This window comes from Chenopodium album, chromosome 10 (genome assembly GCF_948465745.1).
Source record: "Chenopodium album chromosome 10, dcCheAlbu1.1, whole genome shotgun sequence".
In the NCBI taxonomy this organism is placed as follows: Eukaryota; Viridiplantae; Streptophyta; class Magnoliopsida; order Caryophyllales; family Amaranthaceae; genus Chenopodium; species Chenopodium album.
Genome location: NC_137843.1, coordinates 53,976,560 through 53,995,686, shown reverse-complemented (window position 1 = coordinate 53,995,686; position 19,127 = coordinate 53,976,560). Strand labels below are relative to the sequence as shown.

The following is a 19,127-nucleotide window of genomic DNA, read 5'->3' as shown; positions in this document are numbered from 1 at the left end:
GACCAACGAATTGAATACTTTTATTAATTAAAGGCGCTGTCTTCATATATATTGATGACTTCTTTTAAACTAGAATAATTCAACATTGCAAATTATCAAAAGAGTTGTACAAAAGCTAAACCTCAGCTGATAAAAAAAGTAGAAATGAATAATTTAAGATGGGAAACTTAACAAATTAAACAAAAGCAACACACATGCACAATGCCCTTTTATTCAACCCAAGTTACCCAACAACGTAGTGAAAATTAAAGTAGTGTTATTTTAGTACAACATACATACCTAACGAAAATGTTAAAGGTCACAAAAAATAAAAATGAAGCGCAACAAACATCACAAGATTAAAGAGAATGAATGAAATAAAATCAAAAGACTAGCACATTTACCAGAAAACTAAAGTAACAAAGGCTGCCTATTACCCTGTTGATGAAGAGATAAATTAGCACTAAATATGCAACAAAGAATGCCCATCAACATTTGTATGCCTGCAATAAGAACCAGTCCAATGCCTGTTGTAAACCAGTGACTCGTAACGTCTTCGAGGAAACCGGCCTTACATGATCGGCAGTTGAAGCATAAGGTGTTCGGATCATTTTCCCATCTATTGCAGTCATCTTCGGAGTAGTTGCCATTGTTTGCTGGCTTTACCCAAACTTTTGGGTTTGTGTTATTGAAGTTACAATCTTCTGGGGGCTTGCAACAACCAGACTGTAAAAAAAAATTCTCCTGATTAGTTTGACACCGAGTACTCAATTTAGATCGAGTGTCAATGCATAATTTTAAACATCGATACCTTCAGACTACAAATAGGCAAAAATCTATATGTACACTTATATCATTATTTTATTTTATATATATACTACCTTTGATTTTTAATTTTTTAATTAATTGTAACTTTGGGTATTATTTGTGAGATATAAAATAATTCAAAATTGCAACTAATAAAAGTCGGAGGTAGTATAAATATTCCTAATACAGTACATAATATTGATATGTGTCACATGTTACCCCTTTTTACACTATAAGTCAGCCACGATTTGAACTTGCAACTAACAAATATATAATTATAAGTGTTATTATCTTAGCTATCTATTTATAATATTGTTTTACTTAACAACAAAAAAAAAATACTAGTTAAGTTAGTTCATATAAGTTTTGAATTGTACTAACTTTTTTTTTTTTTTTGAAGAAATGAATTGTACTAACTTTGTTCACTATGATTGTACAACAATTAAATTTATATGAAATAACTTATAACCTACTTTAATTATTTTATTATTTTGAAAAACCATCTCTTTTTAATTCTATATAAATTATGATTTTATGACACAATTACTTTTAACATCTATTAAAACAATTAATAGTTGTTAAACATTTTTAGACCATAATATACAAGACATTTGACATAATTCTCCGAATCTAAGCAACGAACCCGCGTACAAGCAACTTTGAACAAAATAAATCAAAAAGATGCACCAATTAAGTGCCTAATTTTTAAAAGACATATTCAAGATAATTATCAAACAATTAAGAAAAAGAAAAGTTAAATTTATTTATCTAGCTTAACGTTATTATGTACCATATATTTAAAGTATTAGCCCAAGGCATTGGGCGGCTATTTGCACACTGGTTATACAAAGTTAACATTTGGAAAATTTATATAAACGAGCAAACTAGTTTTTATAGGTCATGTCCGTTCATATAACATTTAAGTCACCCTTTTGCAAAATTGAATTTCAAGAACTCGAGATCAATTCCTAACATTTAAAAGTCACCCTTTTGTAAAAAAAAAAAAAAAAAAAAAAGGTTTTAAAATTGTACCGTAAAAGCGAGGTCAATTCCTAATAGATCAGCAAGCTCATTGCACACAAGTTCTTTATTCTCAACAACCTTCTTATAGTATTCATCCCAATTTTTCTCAACCTTGTTTTGCATCCACTTAGAGTACGACTCTACACGATACTCCTTGTATGATTGCCCGGGTATCGACTTCCCTCCTCCTTTACTGCTCACCGCCAACGCAAAGATCCCTAAGCCGAGTAGGGCAAGGATCAAAGGCACCGTGCAACATATGGACTTGGCTATGGAAATCTCTGGTTTACGATACAATAAACAATTTGTAAAGCTGAGAATTAAAAGTGCAGTCCCGATGACCACTAATGTCATCCCTAGGAATTGAAAGCCCGTGCAACCGGAACTTATATGGTAGAGTAGGCTTCCTCCGGAACATATTGCCACAATCGATGTACAAAACTCTAGAATAATTACAAAAGAAAAGGATAGTTGTTCACATTTAAGTTGACTAGTGTTTTTGATCGAACCATTTTTGCAAACTAGAAACTAGCTAGTGCTATTTGATGAACAAGGTTGATATATAGTTTGTATTTAAAGTTGTAAGTTGTAATGTGTACGAATTGAAACGTTGTTATAGGTAAGGTAAGGTAGGAAATTAAACTAAGGTATTGGCATTTGTGAAGTGTCACTATATTTGAATGTTCAACAAATAATACTTTAGTTATAAATTATTAGGAAATTTTGACAATTACCACCTTAGGTTATGTCCATTTTAGCAATTACCACCTTCTATTTTTTTTTTTGAAAATTACCACCTTCTATTTTCAAAAACATCAAAAATTACCACCTTCTTGCCCCCCAACTACCACGTAACGTCATTTTGGGCCCATTCTTTCCTTTTTCTTCCTATTTCCCTCACATTTCTCATTCCTATTTGGATTCTCATCTCCTCTTTTACTTTTTTCCCCCAAACCACCAATAATTGTTCGTCAATTTTGATTTAGAGGAGTGAATTGAAGTGTTTTTGATTATTTGGGGGAAAAAAGTGAGAGGGGGGATGAGAATCGAGTTAAGAATGAGAAATGTGAAGGAAATAGGGAGGAAAGGGAAAGAATGAGCCCAAAATGACGTCTTGTGATAGTTGGGAGGCAAGAATGTGGTAACTTTTGATGTTTTTGAAAATAGAAGGTGGTAATTTTCAAAATAAAAAATAGAAGGTGGTAATTGCTAAAATGGACATAACAGAAGGTGGTAATTGTCAAAATTTCCCTATTAAACAAATGATGTGTACTGAAGTAAGATATTACGCTAATTGGACTAATATAATGTGCAACGTAACAAAAGAAAAACCAAGAGCTATTACAAGAAATGTTTAAAGTATTAGGATAATCTCCCCAAATCCAAAAAATTAATAAAGTAGTGGATTATTCAGTAGTAGAAAAGTGTTTCTCTGATTCTATTGATTGTTTAGTGGCTCTACAGTCTAGATGGACTTAAATAATTCCAAGAATGGTGGGAGGTTTTATGAACAAGCTTTGACTTTGTTTTGTATAACCTTGATTGCATATGTAGGTGGGAAGCATTCTAGTAACTTCTTGGTAGCATTAGGATAAAGAAGAAGCCTATCATTACGGGTGGAGGGCCTAGAGGCAGGTGTCAAAACCTGGCCCGACCTAAAAACCAACCCAAACAAATTATAATTTAGATTTTAATCTGTATGAACTCAATAATTTAACACGATTCAAGTTTGATATTGACGCGGCCTTACCTGACCTCACTAAAAGTGACTCGTTCTTCGTCTTAACCTTAAAAAAGAAAATAGTTTACTTTGTTATTATACTTCCCCTGTTATATCTTTAATTACCAATGTGTTGTGTTAAAATTTAATATTATGAAAGTATAAATCGAGACGAGTAAAACAATATCCACATGTGTAAAAGTCAAACCGGAGGAAGTATATTTTTTGAATCTTTGTCTTAAATCCATACTAGAATAATGAGATTCTAGCAATAAGAAGACTTCATTAAGAAATTAAGTTAAAACCCCCAGGCACTATCAGATCAAAACCCACAAAAAGTCCTTTACTTTCTTTTCAATGTGGGACAAATACTACTCATACTTCAACCTAACAATAACTATTTTAATTATAAAATTAAATCACTCTCCTAGTTACTCTAGATATATGCATTAAATTAAAAGAATAATAATCAAACAACTAAATAATTAAGTATTAACAAGTCAATACAAATTAATTTTTTTAATGAATTTATTTATGAGTAAACGAAGCTTAAAGTAAACAATACATAAGCATATACCCGGTAAATAGTTTGCGTCATGATCAAATTTTGTCACAAATATTGTCTGATAAGTAGCATAAAGATAATTTTGTAACTTCAATTAATTTGGAACAAACCTTTATTTATTCATTAGGGAGATTTTAAATAGATTGATTCTTTAGAGGGTGAGCCGTCACCATTATATCGTAGTGACAACACCTCTAACACACGTTCTTACATCATAGCCAATATATCATATTCGTTACACCACTAACATACGTACATAATAAGGACTGGTCATGCCACAATTACAATCGAAAGATCAGAGTGAGGGATAGCTCAAGTGGTTAGAGCTTCCCTCCAGGTTTTAAGAGATATGAAATCGATTCTTACCTCATCCTTGTAGTTCTCTAAATGCCCAAAAAAAAAAAAAAAAAAAAAAAACCGAAAGATATGCTTATATCCTCGAATAATCTTCAGATGAACGATCTGATCTGATAGCTATAACAAAGCAACCTATACCGAGCAAGACTAGTGAGCCTAGCATCACAACCAAAACAATGCCGGTGAAAAACCAATGAGAAGTTACATCTTGGAGAAGAGCAGCTTTGCATGATTGGCAATCGTAGCATAAGGTCTTTGGATCATTGTCCCATTTGTTGCAGTCGACGTTCGAGTAGTTTCCACTCTCCGGCTTTACCCAAACTGTTGGACTTGTGTACTTGAAATTGCATTCTTCTGGTGGCTTGCAACAACCAGACTGATGATCATCGAAATAAAATGTTTCAATTTTCAAAAGAATGTTCAATATTTTTTTTTCTATTTTATCTGTTCTCTCTCTTAAAAACCCTAAAATTTCCTCTGTTCTCTCTCTTAAAAACCCTAAAATTTTCTCTGTTCTCTCTCTTCAAACCTAGCCACCCTACCATATTAAAACTTAGGGGCTGCCATCGACTTTTATCGATGGTAAGCCCCAAATTCTTCTTTAATTTAATGTTTTTGGTCAATAAAGATCACCATCAATATGGTGATTATAGTCAGTCCCTCCATGTAGGGTTTTGTCAGTCCCTCCATGTAGGGTTTAGTATTGTTTGGTTGTTTGATTTTAGTGTGTGCAGGGATACAAATTTTGAAGATTCGTCTTGTAAATTTGTGGAATTGCGCGTCTGTTGGTATAGGGGTGCAGATTTAGAAGATTCGTCTGACAAATTTGCAGATCTTGATGATCAATCAAGTTATATCTCTTTTGCGACTATACATCAATGGAGCTCCGTCAAGAACGATGCAAAGACATCTAAAATTATCAAGGAGCAGTTCAGAAGCGATGCCATTAGTTTAGGAGTATTTAATTCTTGTATTGAGAATTTAGATCTCTTAAGGGATGATTGTAAGTGCCGAATGACTATTATTATTTAATGAAATCACCCCTCCCTATTCCATTAAAAAAAAAAAAAAAAAAGAAACACCATGTCGTTCTTAATCCAACGTCTATAAAAGAATTACCAGTCTAGCAATAAATGTTCATATTTTTTCATCCATGTGTGCATATTTCCATAGTTAGATATGCATAATGTTTAAATATAATATGCATAATATTCAAAAAATTTGTATATATATTGATTAACCGAAAAAAGCGTGATAAATGACGAGAACTAATTTTGAACAGTACCTAATATATTACAAAAATGTTAAACAAGCAAAATTAATAATTTGATCAAAATGTCTACGGCTAGTCGGCTACCGAATTCACTCTCAAATCGACTTGCATATATCAATATAACTCGCTAAATTTGTGCAATTGAATGCTGTAACCATCAATTTTTCAACATTAAGCTAGAACTTATTGTTAAAAAAAATAGAGAGGCCATAATTTTGAGAGAGGAAAAACTTTTGGAAGGAAGAGAGAGAAAAGAAAAGGAGAAATGGCAACTAAAAGTGCAGGTGGAGTTGTGGAGTGAAAATTTTAGGACGAAATTGATGGTGGAGCTTGATAAAATAAAGGAAGAGTGTGAATTGGGAGCTATGGAGATCAACCTCAAAGTTCTATAATCTGGTGATATTAGTGGAGGTAATTTGGTGAGGGAGATGATCGAAGTAAAGTAATATGCATTTTTGCTTTTATATAAACCGCCAGATTTGTTTCTTGTGAATGGTTAGAATTCGTTCTCATCCTTCTCATTTTAATTAAGATCTTTCTCATTGAATCCCAACCCATATATATATATATAAAGGTTTAATAAAAAAATAATTTTACGACTTAATAATTATGATTTGTGAGTACGTAAGAGAAATATCCTCAAGTATTTCATTATAAAGAGGTATTTTGTATGATTGTTAATTTTTTTTCCTATCTTATAAAAAGTTTAATAAACTCGTTTGAATATATAGTGCTGTGCATGGACAAGTGTATGCCTAAAAAATAATCTTTTTACAAATTTACCCCTATTTAATTTCAAAAGCCGTAAAATTATCTCTTGAGTCTTGAATCTCTTAAATTTATAAATTATTTATGTTAATAAAAAAAGTTACATTATATTGCTGCTATATATTTAAATCCATCTTTTACTTTCTCCATATCTTTTTGTTTTATTTATTTATTTATTTAATTTGGAATTTAATCACCATTTAGTACAAAGTATTAAAGAGACTCTAAATTAAATATACTATATATGGAGTAGAATTATGGAGTGTATAATTGTGTGTTGTGTTGTTTAATTATCCTGTTTGTCTTAATATATAAGAACATAAAATTTATTAGACATGCATTAATGTTTCAAGAATTCGAATTATACCATTGCTTCGTTAAATCAAAGTATCTCTACTAAAATTTCGAACATTGTGCAACTACATAACATTTAACACATTTATTATCGCTTGTCACTACAAAAAAATTTCCATATTGAAACGGAATTCTAGCGACGGAATTCAATCTGTTTCTAAATTAGAGACGGAATTTAAAAATCCGTCTTTAAATTAATTTAGTGACGGAATTTAAAAATCCGTCTTTAAATTAATTTAGTGACGGAATTAAAAAAATCCGTCTCTAAATTAGAGACGAAATTAAAAAATCCGTCTCTAAATTAGCAACGGAATTGAAAATCCATCTCTAAATTAGAAACGGATTTTTTTTTTCCGTTGTTGAATCTAGCAATAGATTTATTTTCCATTGCTGAATTTAGAGACGAATTTTTTTTCCGTTACTAAGTTAGAGACGGATTTTTGCTAATATGAGCGACGGATTTTTAATTCCGTCTCTAAATAATTTTTGAAACGAATCATGTAAAATATTACATTAGAGACGAATTATGTAAGTTAAATTCGTCTCTAAACTAGAAACGGATTTTCAAATCCGTCTCTAAAACTAGAGACGGATTTGAAAATCCGTTTCTAAGTTAGAGACGGATTTTAAATTCCGTCTCTAATATTTCTTTCACTTATTATCAATTATGTGCGTAGAAGTAAACAAATAATATTTGGTATAGTTGGTAAGAGTTTCACTATGTGATTTTGAGGTCACGGGTTCGACTCCTACCAATTGCAATTCTTACGATTGGGGATTCAAGGAGCCTTACATGCAAAGCCGAGTCGGGTTGACCCGAGTGAGGTCGAACCAAAGAGACTCTCCTTTAGAGTCAAAATATTTTTTCCTTTGCTGATATGAGCGACGGATTTTATTTTCCGTTGCTGAATCTAGCAACGGAATTTTTTATCTGTCGCTAAAGCTAGCGACAGATTTATTTTTTTCCGTTGCTAAATCCAGCGACGGATTTATTTTTTCCGTTGCTAAATCCAACGACGGATTTTTTTTTTCAATCTCTAAATCCATTTAGCGACAAGGTTTTTACCAATGGAGTGATTCTGTCGATATATCCGTAGCTAGCTATGTCCAGCAACGGATTTTAAAAATTAGCAACAGATTTCACTTATCGCAAAAAGGCCAAATTTTTGTAGTGTGTAAGCAAATAATTATAATTTAATAAAATATCATGCAAACTGGCATAAGGTATAATGCCACTAGTAGTAATTCTTTTAAAAGGGCTTATCGTATATACCACGCACATTGCGCGCGTTGAAATATCTAGTGCTATTATATTTTTGTTGTTGCTTTTTTTTTTTCTTTCTAATTACTTGATTTTGTTGCTACATACTCTCACTTTAAGAATTCATTTAGTTTCCTCAAAAAAGGTGTTCATTTAGTTTTTCCTAACAATTTGAATTATTAATTATCTTTCGTGATAATTATAGATTTATGTATCCGGATGCACAATATTCATTATACACCCTCAATATACATAAAAGCTAATTAAATCCAAAGAACATAAAGGCCAAAATAAATGAACATGAACCTAAAAATAATACTTGTACAAGAGTAGTCAAAGTTAATGAACATGAATATCTAAACCATCAAAGAGCATGAAATTTATTGACTTTTACCAGAAGACAAAATATTTATCAATGAAAATGTACTCCTAGTTACACCAAATATGCATTGAAAAAAGAATTAAACAAATAAATAAACTAATAAGGTTTGAATTTGATAACTTGTGGCTAAAGATAACATGCAAATTAAATAAAAATAAAATAGTAAATGAAGCTTAAAATTAAACAATACAACACAATAATATTAAGGACTTTTTGTCAAAAACTACCTTTTAAAATCAATTTTTTGTGAGAAGTTACCTAATAAAAAAAATGTTTTAAGAACCTACCTATTAAAATAAAAATGTTGTAAGATACCTATTAAAACAAATAATTTTGTAAAAAACTATTATTCGTCCAAGTTTCGTCTTTGACTAATTTTTCGGGCGTTAACCACCCTCGAGTAGTCACATGATAGGTGGCATTGTTGGTGGGGCATGGAAAAAAAAGTTTTAAAAGTGATTGGCAAGTGGGTGGTCAATGTTAAAAAAATTAGTCAACGGTGAAAATCCGGTGAAAGGGAAGTCTTTTACAACATTTTCATTTTAATAGGTAGTTTCTTACAACATTTTTTTTAGATAGTTTTTCACAAAAAAAAGGGCTTTTTATAGTTAGTTTATGACAAAAAACCCTAATATTAATAACTCGCTTCATCATACTATAATTGTCACAAATAGATGGCATAAAGATACTTTTGTTGGTACAAACTTTTATTAATTTGGTCACATACAACATCTCTAACACACGTACATCTTAGCATTTTATCACAGAATATTAACTACTTGGTCTGGATTCAACATCATACGAAGTATATGTTGTTATTGTGATTTGCGATAATTTCGAAAGAAATGCTAATCTAATAATCTGACGGATAATTTAGATGATGAAATATTATCCGTGATGATAGCAACGCAACCAATTAAGACTGGTAAGCCTAGCATCACAACCAAAACAATGCCAGTGAAAAACCAATGAGAAGTTACATCTTGGAGAAGAGCAGCTTTGCATGATTGGCAATCGTAGCATAAGGTCTTTGGATCATTGTCCCATTTGTTGCAGTCGACGTTCGAGTAGTTTCCACTCTCCGGCTTTACCCAAACTGTTGGACTTGTGTACTTGAAATTGCATTCTTCTGGTGGCTTGCAACAACCAGACTATCATTTGAATAAATAAAAAAAAAAAAATATTCAATTAATTTCGATATTTGATAATATTTGTCGCTATTTGAACTTTAAAATATTTTTGCTTAAAAGAATGGATTAAGGCCTTGTTTAATTCAACATATTTTTCCTTTGTGTGACCACAATCAAATTGTGGCCATTGTATTAATCAAATCTCAACCGTTCATTTTTATTGACTAATGTGAACTGTTAATATGATTTGCCTTTTATATTTTATTTTTTAAAAAAATTGACTTAATTTTTTTTTTTTTTTTTTGTAAAAAAAAACCACCATCTTCACCATACAATCAATTGAGTCATAGATCATTTACGGGATTGTATAGGACAAAAATCAATTTGAATCGCATTATATTAACTATATATGAGCAAACAAATTGATGAAGTTCTGTTTATTATGGTTTGTTTAGATTATATTATTATCAACCTTGGTAAGTAATAGGCATCTCTATAACCCAGACCAACTGTTCACAATTAAATCTTTTGAATAAGACGATCTACAAATCGACATCAGCTTAATTTTCAACAATCAGATTTCTCCAATTCTCCTCCACTTTTCCTAAATAAATCTTATACAACCTTTCACCACCCAAAAATAATAAATGAATGCAGGGAATCTCACTCAAAACCATAAGATTATTCACAATTTCAATATAAAATAACCCCAAGAAACGGGAGAAAAATGATTGAAGACAACTGAAGGGAAAAAATATACCAGTAATGCGTAAACAAAGAAGAAAGTGAAAGAAAACCGATAAAAACGTGGTATTTATTTTTTTAATTTTTTTATTAAATTTTTTTAATGATAAATTAAAAAGTAAATCATATCAACCAATTGTTCAAAAGAAAAAAAAAAAAAAAAAAAAAAAAAAAGAAAAAATAATTATTTGGCTGGTTCAAAAAAAAAAAAAAAAAAAAATGATTGTTTGGCAAAAGCTTTAGATTAAAAGTATAATTGTTTAAAAAAATTAGTCGCACATTTATTTTATTTATTTATATTTACATTACTACTCCGTAGTATATACAAGTAAACTTAATTATTTGGATAATCTCTAAAATAAACAAACATGAACTCAAAATACAAAATACAGAACAATTAATTTAAAGTACTGACCTCATAAGGAGATAAATTTCGTTTGTGGAATTTATCAAGGGAGTCTCGCCTATAATCCTTACCAAATTTTCTGCACACATGCTCTTTTACAATAACCTTCTTGTAGTATTTTTCCCAATAATGTGTATCATGAACCTTGTTCTGCATCCACTTAGAGTACGACTCTACGTGGTACTCCTTGTACGATCTCCCAGGGATCGATTCTCCTCCCCCTTTGCTGCTCACAGCCAACGCGAATATCCCCAAGCCGAGGAGGAGAAGTAATAAAGGCGACGCAACGATCGGCAATGCTTCTACATTATCCGAACCCCCTGCGATGGAATAGAGAATGCCGCAGCAAAGGAGGAGGAGTGTAATGACTCCGATGATGGTGAGTGTTACACCAAGGAAGCGAAAACCGGAGCAACTTGAGCCGAGAAAATCAAGTAGGCTCGATCCCAAGATTAATGGGATAAATAATGAAATACTCCCAACTAAAACCATACACCCTCCAGCTGCGCCACTCATCTTGCACAACTACAAAATTTTGTACAAAGACTTTCTTGTGAAGATGACTTGAGCCGTGCAATAAAGTGTTTATATATAGTACATACATCAAAAATATTACGTTTTGTGTGTTGCTAACCACATCATATGGCTGCTTGTAAAAGAACAAAATAACCACTATAAAATTGACTGAATAATCCTTATAACACTGAGTGAGTAACCCCTATAATACTAAGTTACAACTAAGTAATCCCTATAACAATATAACATTAGCGAAGTAACTCCTGTAACACTGACTAGTAACTCTTGTAACACTAGCGAACTAACTCCATGATTGTTGGCCACACGATATCGTCAGCCACGTATAGATATTTATAATTGTTCAATGTCCTTTTTTTGGTCGTAAACATAATTAAATAGCCAATAAATACACATCCTCCTAATTTTAAAGGAGATGAATTGAAAATCAATCATTTTAAGAGACTTTATGAAGTATTTTAAACTCAAAATAATCTGTTTTAAGATCATTTTAAACCAATTTTTGGACAAAACTAGCTAGTGATAAGTCACAAGGAATTATATGTCGACTAATAGATTGACTATTTTTACAAGGTTTCTTGCTAACGAACGTTTGAGGGGCGTTGGATAAACATTTAAAATATCACCTAAAGTGGTATAAATTTGGAAAAGCATGACAAAATCACGCGTCGATCGGTGTAATTAATGTTAATTTTTAATTTAATCTTTCTACTTTTAACTAGCTTATCCAACGCTCCGGGAGCTTTCGTTAGCTTTTGCCTTTTACAATATAATTCGATCTTCTTTTTTTTTTTTTTTTTTTTTTTTTTTGTGCAAACCAATTTTTGAAGACTAATAAGTGGATTGAGCTTTTCTCCTTAAATTAATGAGATATTAATGTCCTTAGTCCTTAGAAGCTTCGTCTCATGCTAAGTCGATAAATATTAGTAACCTATCGCGTTCACGTAGCTCCATTCAAGTGGGAATATTTAATTTCATATACAATAACTTAAAGGAAAATGGTATCTATCAATTTCAAATTTTGTCGACAATCAAATTTTGTAATATAATATGTTGAAGTCAACAAAAATATAATTTTCTTTTGATCAAGTAATATAATACACTAATAGCGAAGAAACTTACACCAAAAGTACGTGCTACTACGCAGTAGTTGCATTTTAAAAAACCAATAACGTACACCATGACTTGGTCTCATACGCTCAAGTCAACTTAAACAATGCTGGCTTGCCATCTTCTCTGCGTGCTTGATCCAAATCATCCAATTATCCTTAGATTCGATTATGTATGTCGATGCGTTACGCTACATTTTCGGATCTTGTCTACGTCAATTTATGAATTACGAAGTTACAATATTCTAAGACTTACTCAAAAAAAAAAAAAAAATGGTTACAATATTGTGAGATTATTTCAATTAGTTATACTATGTAATTGGGTAGTTAAAAATTATTCTATCATATAGTTTTGTATGTGATGGAATACAGAGTAGTTATAATTCATGGATAAGAGATTGTATATCCTTAAGTATATTGCCTTATTAGTTTACAATTTTTAACCTAAAAAGAGAATTAGAGTTGTAAATTCTTTTTTTTTTTTTTTTTTTTTTTTTTTTGGTGTGAAGCAATTGTTAATATATATTGGTTAGCAATTATTTAAAATACTTGTACAATTAATATAGTTTTTTAAGTTTATGTACAGTAATAGATTAGAATGTTGTCATAAAATGTTTTTTTTTTTGGAAATATAGACTAAATGTGTTATTTGCATAATAAAATTGAATTTTTTTTTTTAAAAAAAAAAAAAAAAAAGTTTAGGAGAGAAAATTCCTCCAAAAGAGCTCCACTTTAATATAGTATATAGATATCTTGACATTATTACATAACAGATTCACTTGAAGAAGATATAGGTTTAGCGCTGAGCGCCTGAGCCTGAATTGACATAAAGCACTAAGCTAAAGGCGTATAATAACTCTCATAGAATGAGCGTAGAAATTGTGCACCACCAATAAAATTAGCAAAAACCAGCAACAATAATACAAAGAGCCCTGAAAGTATCAACCAAATTCCTATTCAAAACCAGTGACTCGTTACGTCTTGAAGAAGACCTGCCTTGCAAGATTCGCAACGGAAACATAGGGTGTCTGGATCATTATCCCATCTATTGCAGTCGTCGTTGGTGTACGTCAAGGTTGTCCCGTTATCTGGCCAAGCTAAGGTACTAATTATCTAGGTACGTAACAAACAATATGTTAGTCATTGAAAGTTTTTAAGTAACATATGTAGACTAATAAAGCCGGATTAGGACATTACGCCAAGGTAACTTAAATTAGTAAGCTAGTTGTCTATATATGTACGTAACTAACGATGTTAAAAGTTTAAAGTCTTTCTTATATTATTTGACAATAAATATATATATTTTTAGTTCATATTTCCTCCATTTTGTACCTCCATTTCATAATAATCACCACATTTTGACTTTTGTACTATTTATTATGTACTTAATTTGAATATACTTTTTACCAATACAGAAAAAAATATTTTTTGTAGCTAGTCAAGTAAAATATTTTGGATTAGTCTTCATATATATTTCATTATATAATCATTGTATACTTCTTAATAATATCTAATTACAATTATTAATGGTCAAAGTTGTGAATTGATATGTGTGTCGGTCAAAGTAATATTGCGATTAGTATCAAATGGAGGACGTATACAACTATACAGCTACATGTGAATGTTAACTAATTTATTAGTTTGTTAAAGTATTAAGGGTGGTTCAAAAAAAAAAAAAAAAAAAATCCGGAACTTAAGCTTACGTAAATTAAAAATAAAAATGACAGGAAGATTGAACTACCTGAAAAGCTGAATTCACAGCAAATTGATCATGAACCTCCTTTTTGGCACATATATACTTCTTATTCTTAACAACATCCTTAGCATAATAATCATCCCAATTATTCTTAATCTTGCTTTGCATCCATTTCGAGTACGACTCAACACGATACACCTTGTATGAACTCCCAGGTATGGACCTACTTCCTCCACTGCAGCTCACCGCAAACGCGAAGAACCCCAAGGCGATCATGACAAGGATCAAAGGCAGTGAACAGCATAGGGACTTGGCTATGGAAAGTTCGGGTCTACGAAACATCACGCAGTTGAGAAGGCTTAGAATTAATAGTGCCACGCCTATGATCATGAGAGTTATCCCTAGGAATCGAAAACCTACGAATCCGGAACTCATGTGGCTACTACTTAGATTTACTCCGGTGCCGATTGCGATCAAAGCAGCGAAAAACTCTAGCCCTATAATTGGAGTTGAGATATTTTAATCTTGTTTGACTCATTTTTGTAGTATTTGAAGCTTGATTGATTGGTAATAATGGAGGGTATAGCGCTACAAATGTGTATTAAAATGTTGATATATATTACTCCCTATGTTTTATTTAAGCTACAAAAAATTAGGAAATTTAGACGCAATTGTTGCGACACTTTTGGAGAGGAATTTTGCTTTACTCTAATGTCTTTGATTTCTTCCATGTGTATTTTAATAGTAATATTAATATATTATTAATTTTTGCAAATATAATTAAAGATATTAATGATGAGATTTGGATTAAAAACTATGCAAATGCAAATGAAAATATTTAAAGAACATAGCCAATACATACTATGTTCGGTGAAGATAATACTTCCTTTATTCTATTAATATTGCAACAAAGATAAAATTACGCATTCCAAAACACATTTTATATGTTAAATATTTATAATTGTGTAAGAGTAAAAATTATAAAAAGTTGATATTGTGAAAGTATTTTATGAGATGATGAATCCAACAAGATTCCACATGACTATATTTTGCTTAACGTATAAATCATATTATACGGTGAAATAAGAGTGATGAATAGTGCAAAAAGTTCATTGTTGCAATATTAATAGAACGGAGGAAGTATAAGGTTAAGGTTGTTTCTGTAGACATATTTTTGTTGGATTAAGGCAATTGCCATTTCAAATTTTTCGTCCCTTTTTAATTTAGAAAACTATTTTGATGACAACTTTCGTGTTCCATAGTTAATTTCAGTTTTTACCATAGGAAGGAATTGAATTCAGTCCATGCAGCAAACAAAAATTTCCAACTTTTTAAAAAACGTTTATATATGTGAGATAATTCTTTTTGAAGGTAATAATATTTTATATGTTCAACAAATCTATCTATATATTTATAAATAGTACTAAAATAACAACCACTAACATCATTGTTTTTTTTAAATTATACACATGTCAAGTTATGATGGAAAATTTTCCCACCTAAATAAATTCCTGACATCATATTGTTATCAAATCCTTCTTTTACTCTATTACTCTAATACTAAACTGGAGTATTTTTAGAAGGAATTTCCCTCTTAAAACCTTTTTTTTTTTTTTTTTGTCATTAATTTGACTAGGAAATCTAGTACTTTTATGTATTAATATAATTTTTTTGAATGCTATTTTTATAATTGACTATTGTGTTACATATCGTATTTCTCTAGAAACTTCTATATTCCAAGTATCAATTTTTTTAAAAATCGAGCATGGCTCAGGCATTATCTAGTCTATAATATTACTAAAATAACAACCGCTGACATCATTACTTTTTTTTAAAATGTACACGTGTCAGCTTCTCATTCATTTTTTTCCCGCCTAAACTAAACTTTTTTTTTTCTTTTCATGTTTTTTTTAAAAAAAAAATCTAAATACTGATTGCAAAGTAGTTTAATACATTACATTAAACTTTTTAGTTTTCAATACCATTTCTTTTAAAAACCTTTTAAAAAATCTTAAGGAAAATAAATATCAACCTTTTATATGTGTGATTACTCCAACTAATTACAAAATTCACAAAATTTTATTGTAGACATGAATTTTCTTTTGTTTATATTATTTTAATTTTTGCAATTTGGTTTATGTTAATAATATCGTATATAATACAAAGATTTTACATATTTTGACTGATATGTCTTTGAAGTTTCCACAATTATAAATTCTTTTATTACTCGTATATTCGTACATCGCACGGGAGTTAATCTAGTACTATATATACTAAATTAGGGTACATTAGTTCTATTGCTGCCACATGTCCCTGTTTTAGTGTTTCCTTTTTAAAAAAAATTTATATTAGTAAATGATTTATATTTGTAAAATATTTATTGTGCTTTATATGGATGCATCCCAATTTGTATAATAGATTGACTTGTGGTTTGTGATTGGGCTACTTATATATAATGATTAACACATACATAAAAAAAAAAATAAAAAAAAAAATAATTTTTATACTTTTGAATTTACTAGGTAGCTAATGCACGCACCATATCCGGAAGTTCTTTCAGGTTGCTTTTAAATTACAAATATAGTTATTGACTAGGTTAGAACCCGTGCGATCCACGGTTTATATAAAGCCTATTTTTAATTTGTACATTTTAAAAATAAATCGCTATTATACATGAATATAAATAAGAATTACGTATATTTTGTAATTTTAAAATTTTTTATTTTAATCAAAATTATGATATAGTATCTGTTCAACGTTGTCTAATTCATAGTTCAATGTAGGAGGTCATTTATTAGTGTGCTATTTAAAATTGTTTCAATTTCCTACGATAAATTGATAGATTTTAGTTGTAATGTAGAAGCTTCTAATATTTAAATTTCAAAAATGTTAAATATGATAGCTTTCCAAAAAAAAAGGAAATATGACATCATCATTGCATTTAGGCGGGAAATTTTTTATTGAAAAAGCGACACGTGGACAATGGGGATGTCAGCAACTTCTGTTTTAGTAATAGTTAATAGACATGTAAACAACTATATTTAGAGGTATAATGTCAAAGACACCTAACATTAATTATAGAGAAAATAAGTAAACAAACATTTTTGAGAGTATAATTGTCAAACAATATTCATTAAAAAAAATTGTACATATTAGTAAGGGTATATATGTAAATGCATATTTTGAAGGGTATAATTGACATCACACTATTCATAAGAATAATCTTATACTTTTTATAAGGTAAGGATAAATGTCCACACATTATTCTTAAGACTTTAAATTAGAATTAATGAGGGCAAAAAAGTAAATAAATATTTTAGAGGGTATAATTGTCCAAACATCAATAACTATATACTAAAAAACACCAACAATGACAAGTGTCATCTTCTGGTGTGTCCTTAGTATATTTAAAAAAAAATTTAAATTGATAGAATATATAGGCAAAATATTTTCTTCCAAAATTTAGGAAAAAATAATCCTAAAATAATATATTTACCAACTTAGATAGCTAACCATATCTTTATATATAAGTTCCCATATAAGTATTTACTTTTTAATGTATAATGATTATTTATAGTAAAAAAAAACTCATGAATATATATCTTTCAATCTAATATAATTGGTGAATGAAAAATTATCACATGTGAAATTAAAATAAAAATGCCACCAAGGTTCAAAGTAGAATAAATTTTGAATAAAAAAGGGGGTTGTTAAATATCACCCTCGATTATCTAACTAACGCCCGCAAGATATAGTAAAATTACAAACTTATCCTTTTTTTATCAAAAAAAATTACCCCCTCAAACAAAAATTACCCTCACTCCTTATTCACTCTCTTAATTCCTATTCTCTCTCTAAACAACAACAACCACCACCACCACCACCACCACCACCACCACCTCTTCATACTACCCACCACTACCACCACATCCACCTCCACCACCACTACACCGGCGGAGCAGTAGGTCGCCGATCTACACAACGGTAATGCCGAGGAAGGACAAAGGGAAGTCGGTCGCCGGCGGAGAAGAGGTTTTTTTTTTTATTTTCTGGAATTGCAGTAAACGCCTAGATTTTTCGCACGTCCTAGGCTGAAACGCCTAGTTCGTGCGAACAACCGTGTGGTTGTACGAAAAATCTGGGCGGTTGAGGTGAAACGCCCAGATTTTTCGTACAACCACACGGTTGTTCACACGAACTAGGCTTTTCAGCCTAGGACGTGCGAAAAATCTAGGCGTTTTCCTGGGTTTTTTTTTTCGATATTGGATTTTAATTGCTTGGCTTTCAATTTTCGTTGTTGTTTATTATTATTAAGAACTGATTGGAAATTGGAAATTAAATAATAAACTCAAGATTTTTGAATTAAAATGATGTTACCCAAATAATCACTAGAGTATGCTTGACTAGAGCTAATCATAACGTGATGAACCCAACTAGTACAAGATCCATAATATTTCCAGATTCATCTAGTTGATGGTGATACTAGTATATCATTACTTTATGTCGACTAATGCAAGATTAACTAAGGAATAATGTAGAGTATTAAAAAGGTTAATCACTATTGGTCCCAAATCTTACTTTTAATCAACTCATCTGATCCCATAATTATGGAGATCAATTTATGTACGGCATGGTCCCGTAATCTTATTTTTTTTATTTTTGAGTTGAAAATTAAATTTATGATTTAGTATTTGGTTGAAAGTTTGGATATTTAGTTTTTATTGAGTAGAAATATTGTTTGTTGGATTTTGTTATAATTAATTGGTTGATATGTGTACTAGTTTATTATTTAGAAAATTAAATTAATGATTTAGTATTTGGTTGAAAGTTTAGATATTTAGTTGTTAATTATTAGAAATATTGTTTGGTTGATTTTGTTATAACTAATTGGTGTTGTTAGATTTGAATTTTATGAAATGTTTGTTTGGTTGATTTTGTTATAATTAATTGGTTAATTATTAATTATTAGAATTATTGTTTGGTCGATTATTAATTATTAGAAATATTGTTTGTTTGGTT

At 30.3% G+C, this 19,127-nt stretch overlaps 2 protein-coding genes and 1 pseudogene across 2 annotated transcripts; all 3 read right to left on the bottom strand.

Moving 5' to 3' along the window:
• Positions 1-381: 381 nt before the first annotated feature.
• Positions 382-4,465, bottom strand: LOC145565416 (tetraspanin-9-like). The gene is made up of 3 exons (XM_081625429.1): positions 4,461-4,465; positions 1,819-2,299; positions 382-705 (listed from the first exon to the last, which is right to left on the bottom strand). The coding sequence occupies exons 1-3, from the start codon at positions 4,463-4,465 to the stop codon at positions 391-393; spliced, it is 801 nt and encodes a 266-aa protein (XP_081481555.1). The 3' UTR covers positions 382-390.
• Positions 4,466-4,472: 7 nt separating this feature from the next.
• Positions 4,473-11,285, bottom strand: LOC145565415 (tetraspanin-8-like). Its single transcript, XM_081625428.1, has 2 exons — positions 10,779-11,285; positions 4,473-4,827 (listed from the first exon to the last, which is right to left on the bottom strand). Exons 1-2 carry the CDS (start codon positions 11,283-11,285, stop codon positions 4,525-4,527), a joined length of 810 nt encoding a protein of 269 aa, XP_081481554.1. The 3' UTR covers positions 4,473-4,524.
• A 1,961-nt stretch (positions 11,286-13,246) lies between these two features.
• Positions 13,247-14,543, bottom strand: LOC145565414 (tetraspanin-9-like; annotated as a pseudogene).
• Positions 14,544-19,127: the final 4,584 nt, after the last annotated feature.

Coding starts and splice junctions, on each gene's coding strand:
- LOC145565416 (XM_081625429.1), bottom strand. Junction 706..1,818: donor GAATTGACCTCGCTTTTACG/GTACAATTTTAA, acceptor TTTTTTTTACAG/TCTGGTTGTTGCAAGCCCCC.
- LOC145565415 (XM_081625428.1), bottom strand. CDS start 11,285: ATGAGTGGCGCAGCTGGAGGGTGTATGGTTTTAGTTGGGAGTATTTCA. Junction 4,828..10,778: donor GAAATTTATCTCCTTATGAG/GTCAGTACTTTA, acceptor GATGATCATCAG/TCTGGTTGTTGCAAGCCACC.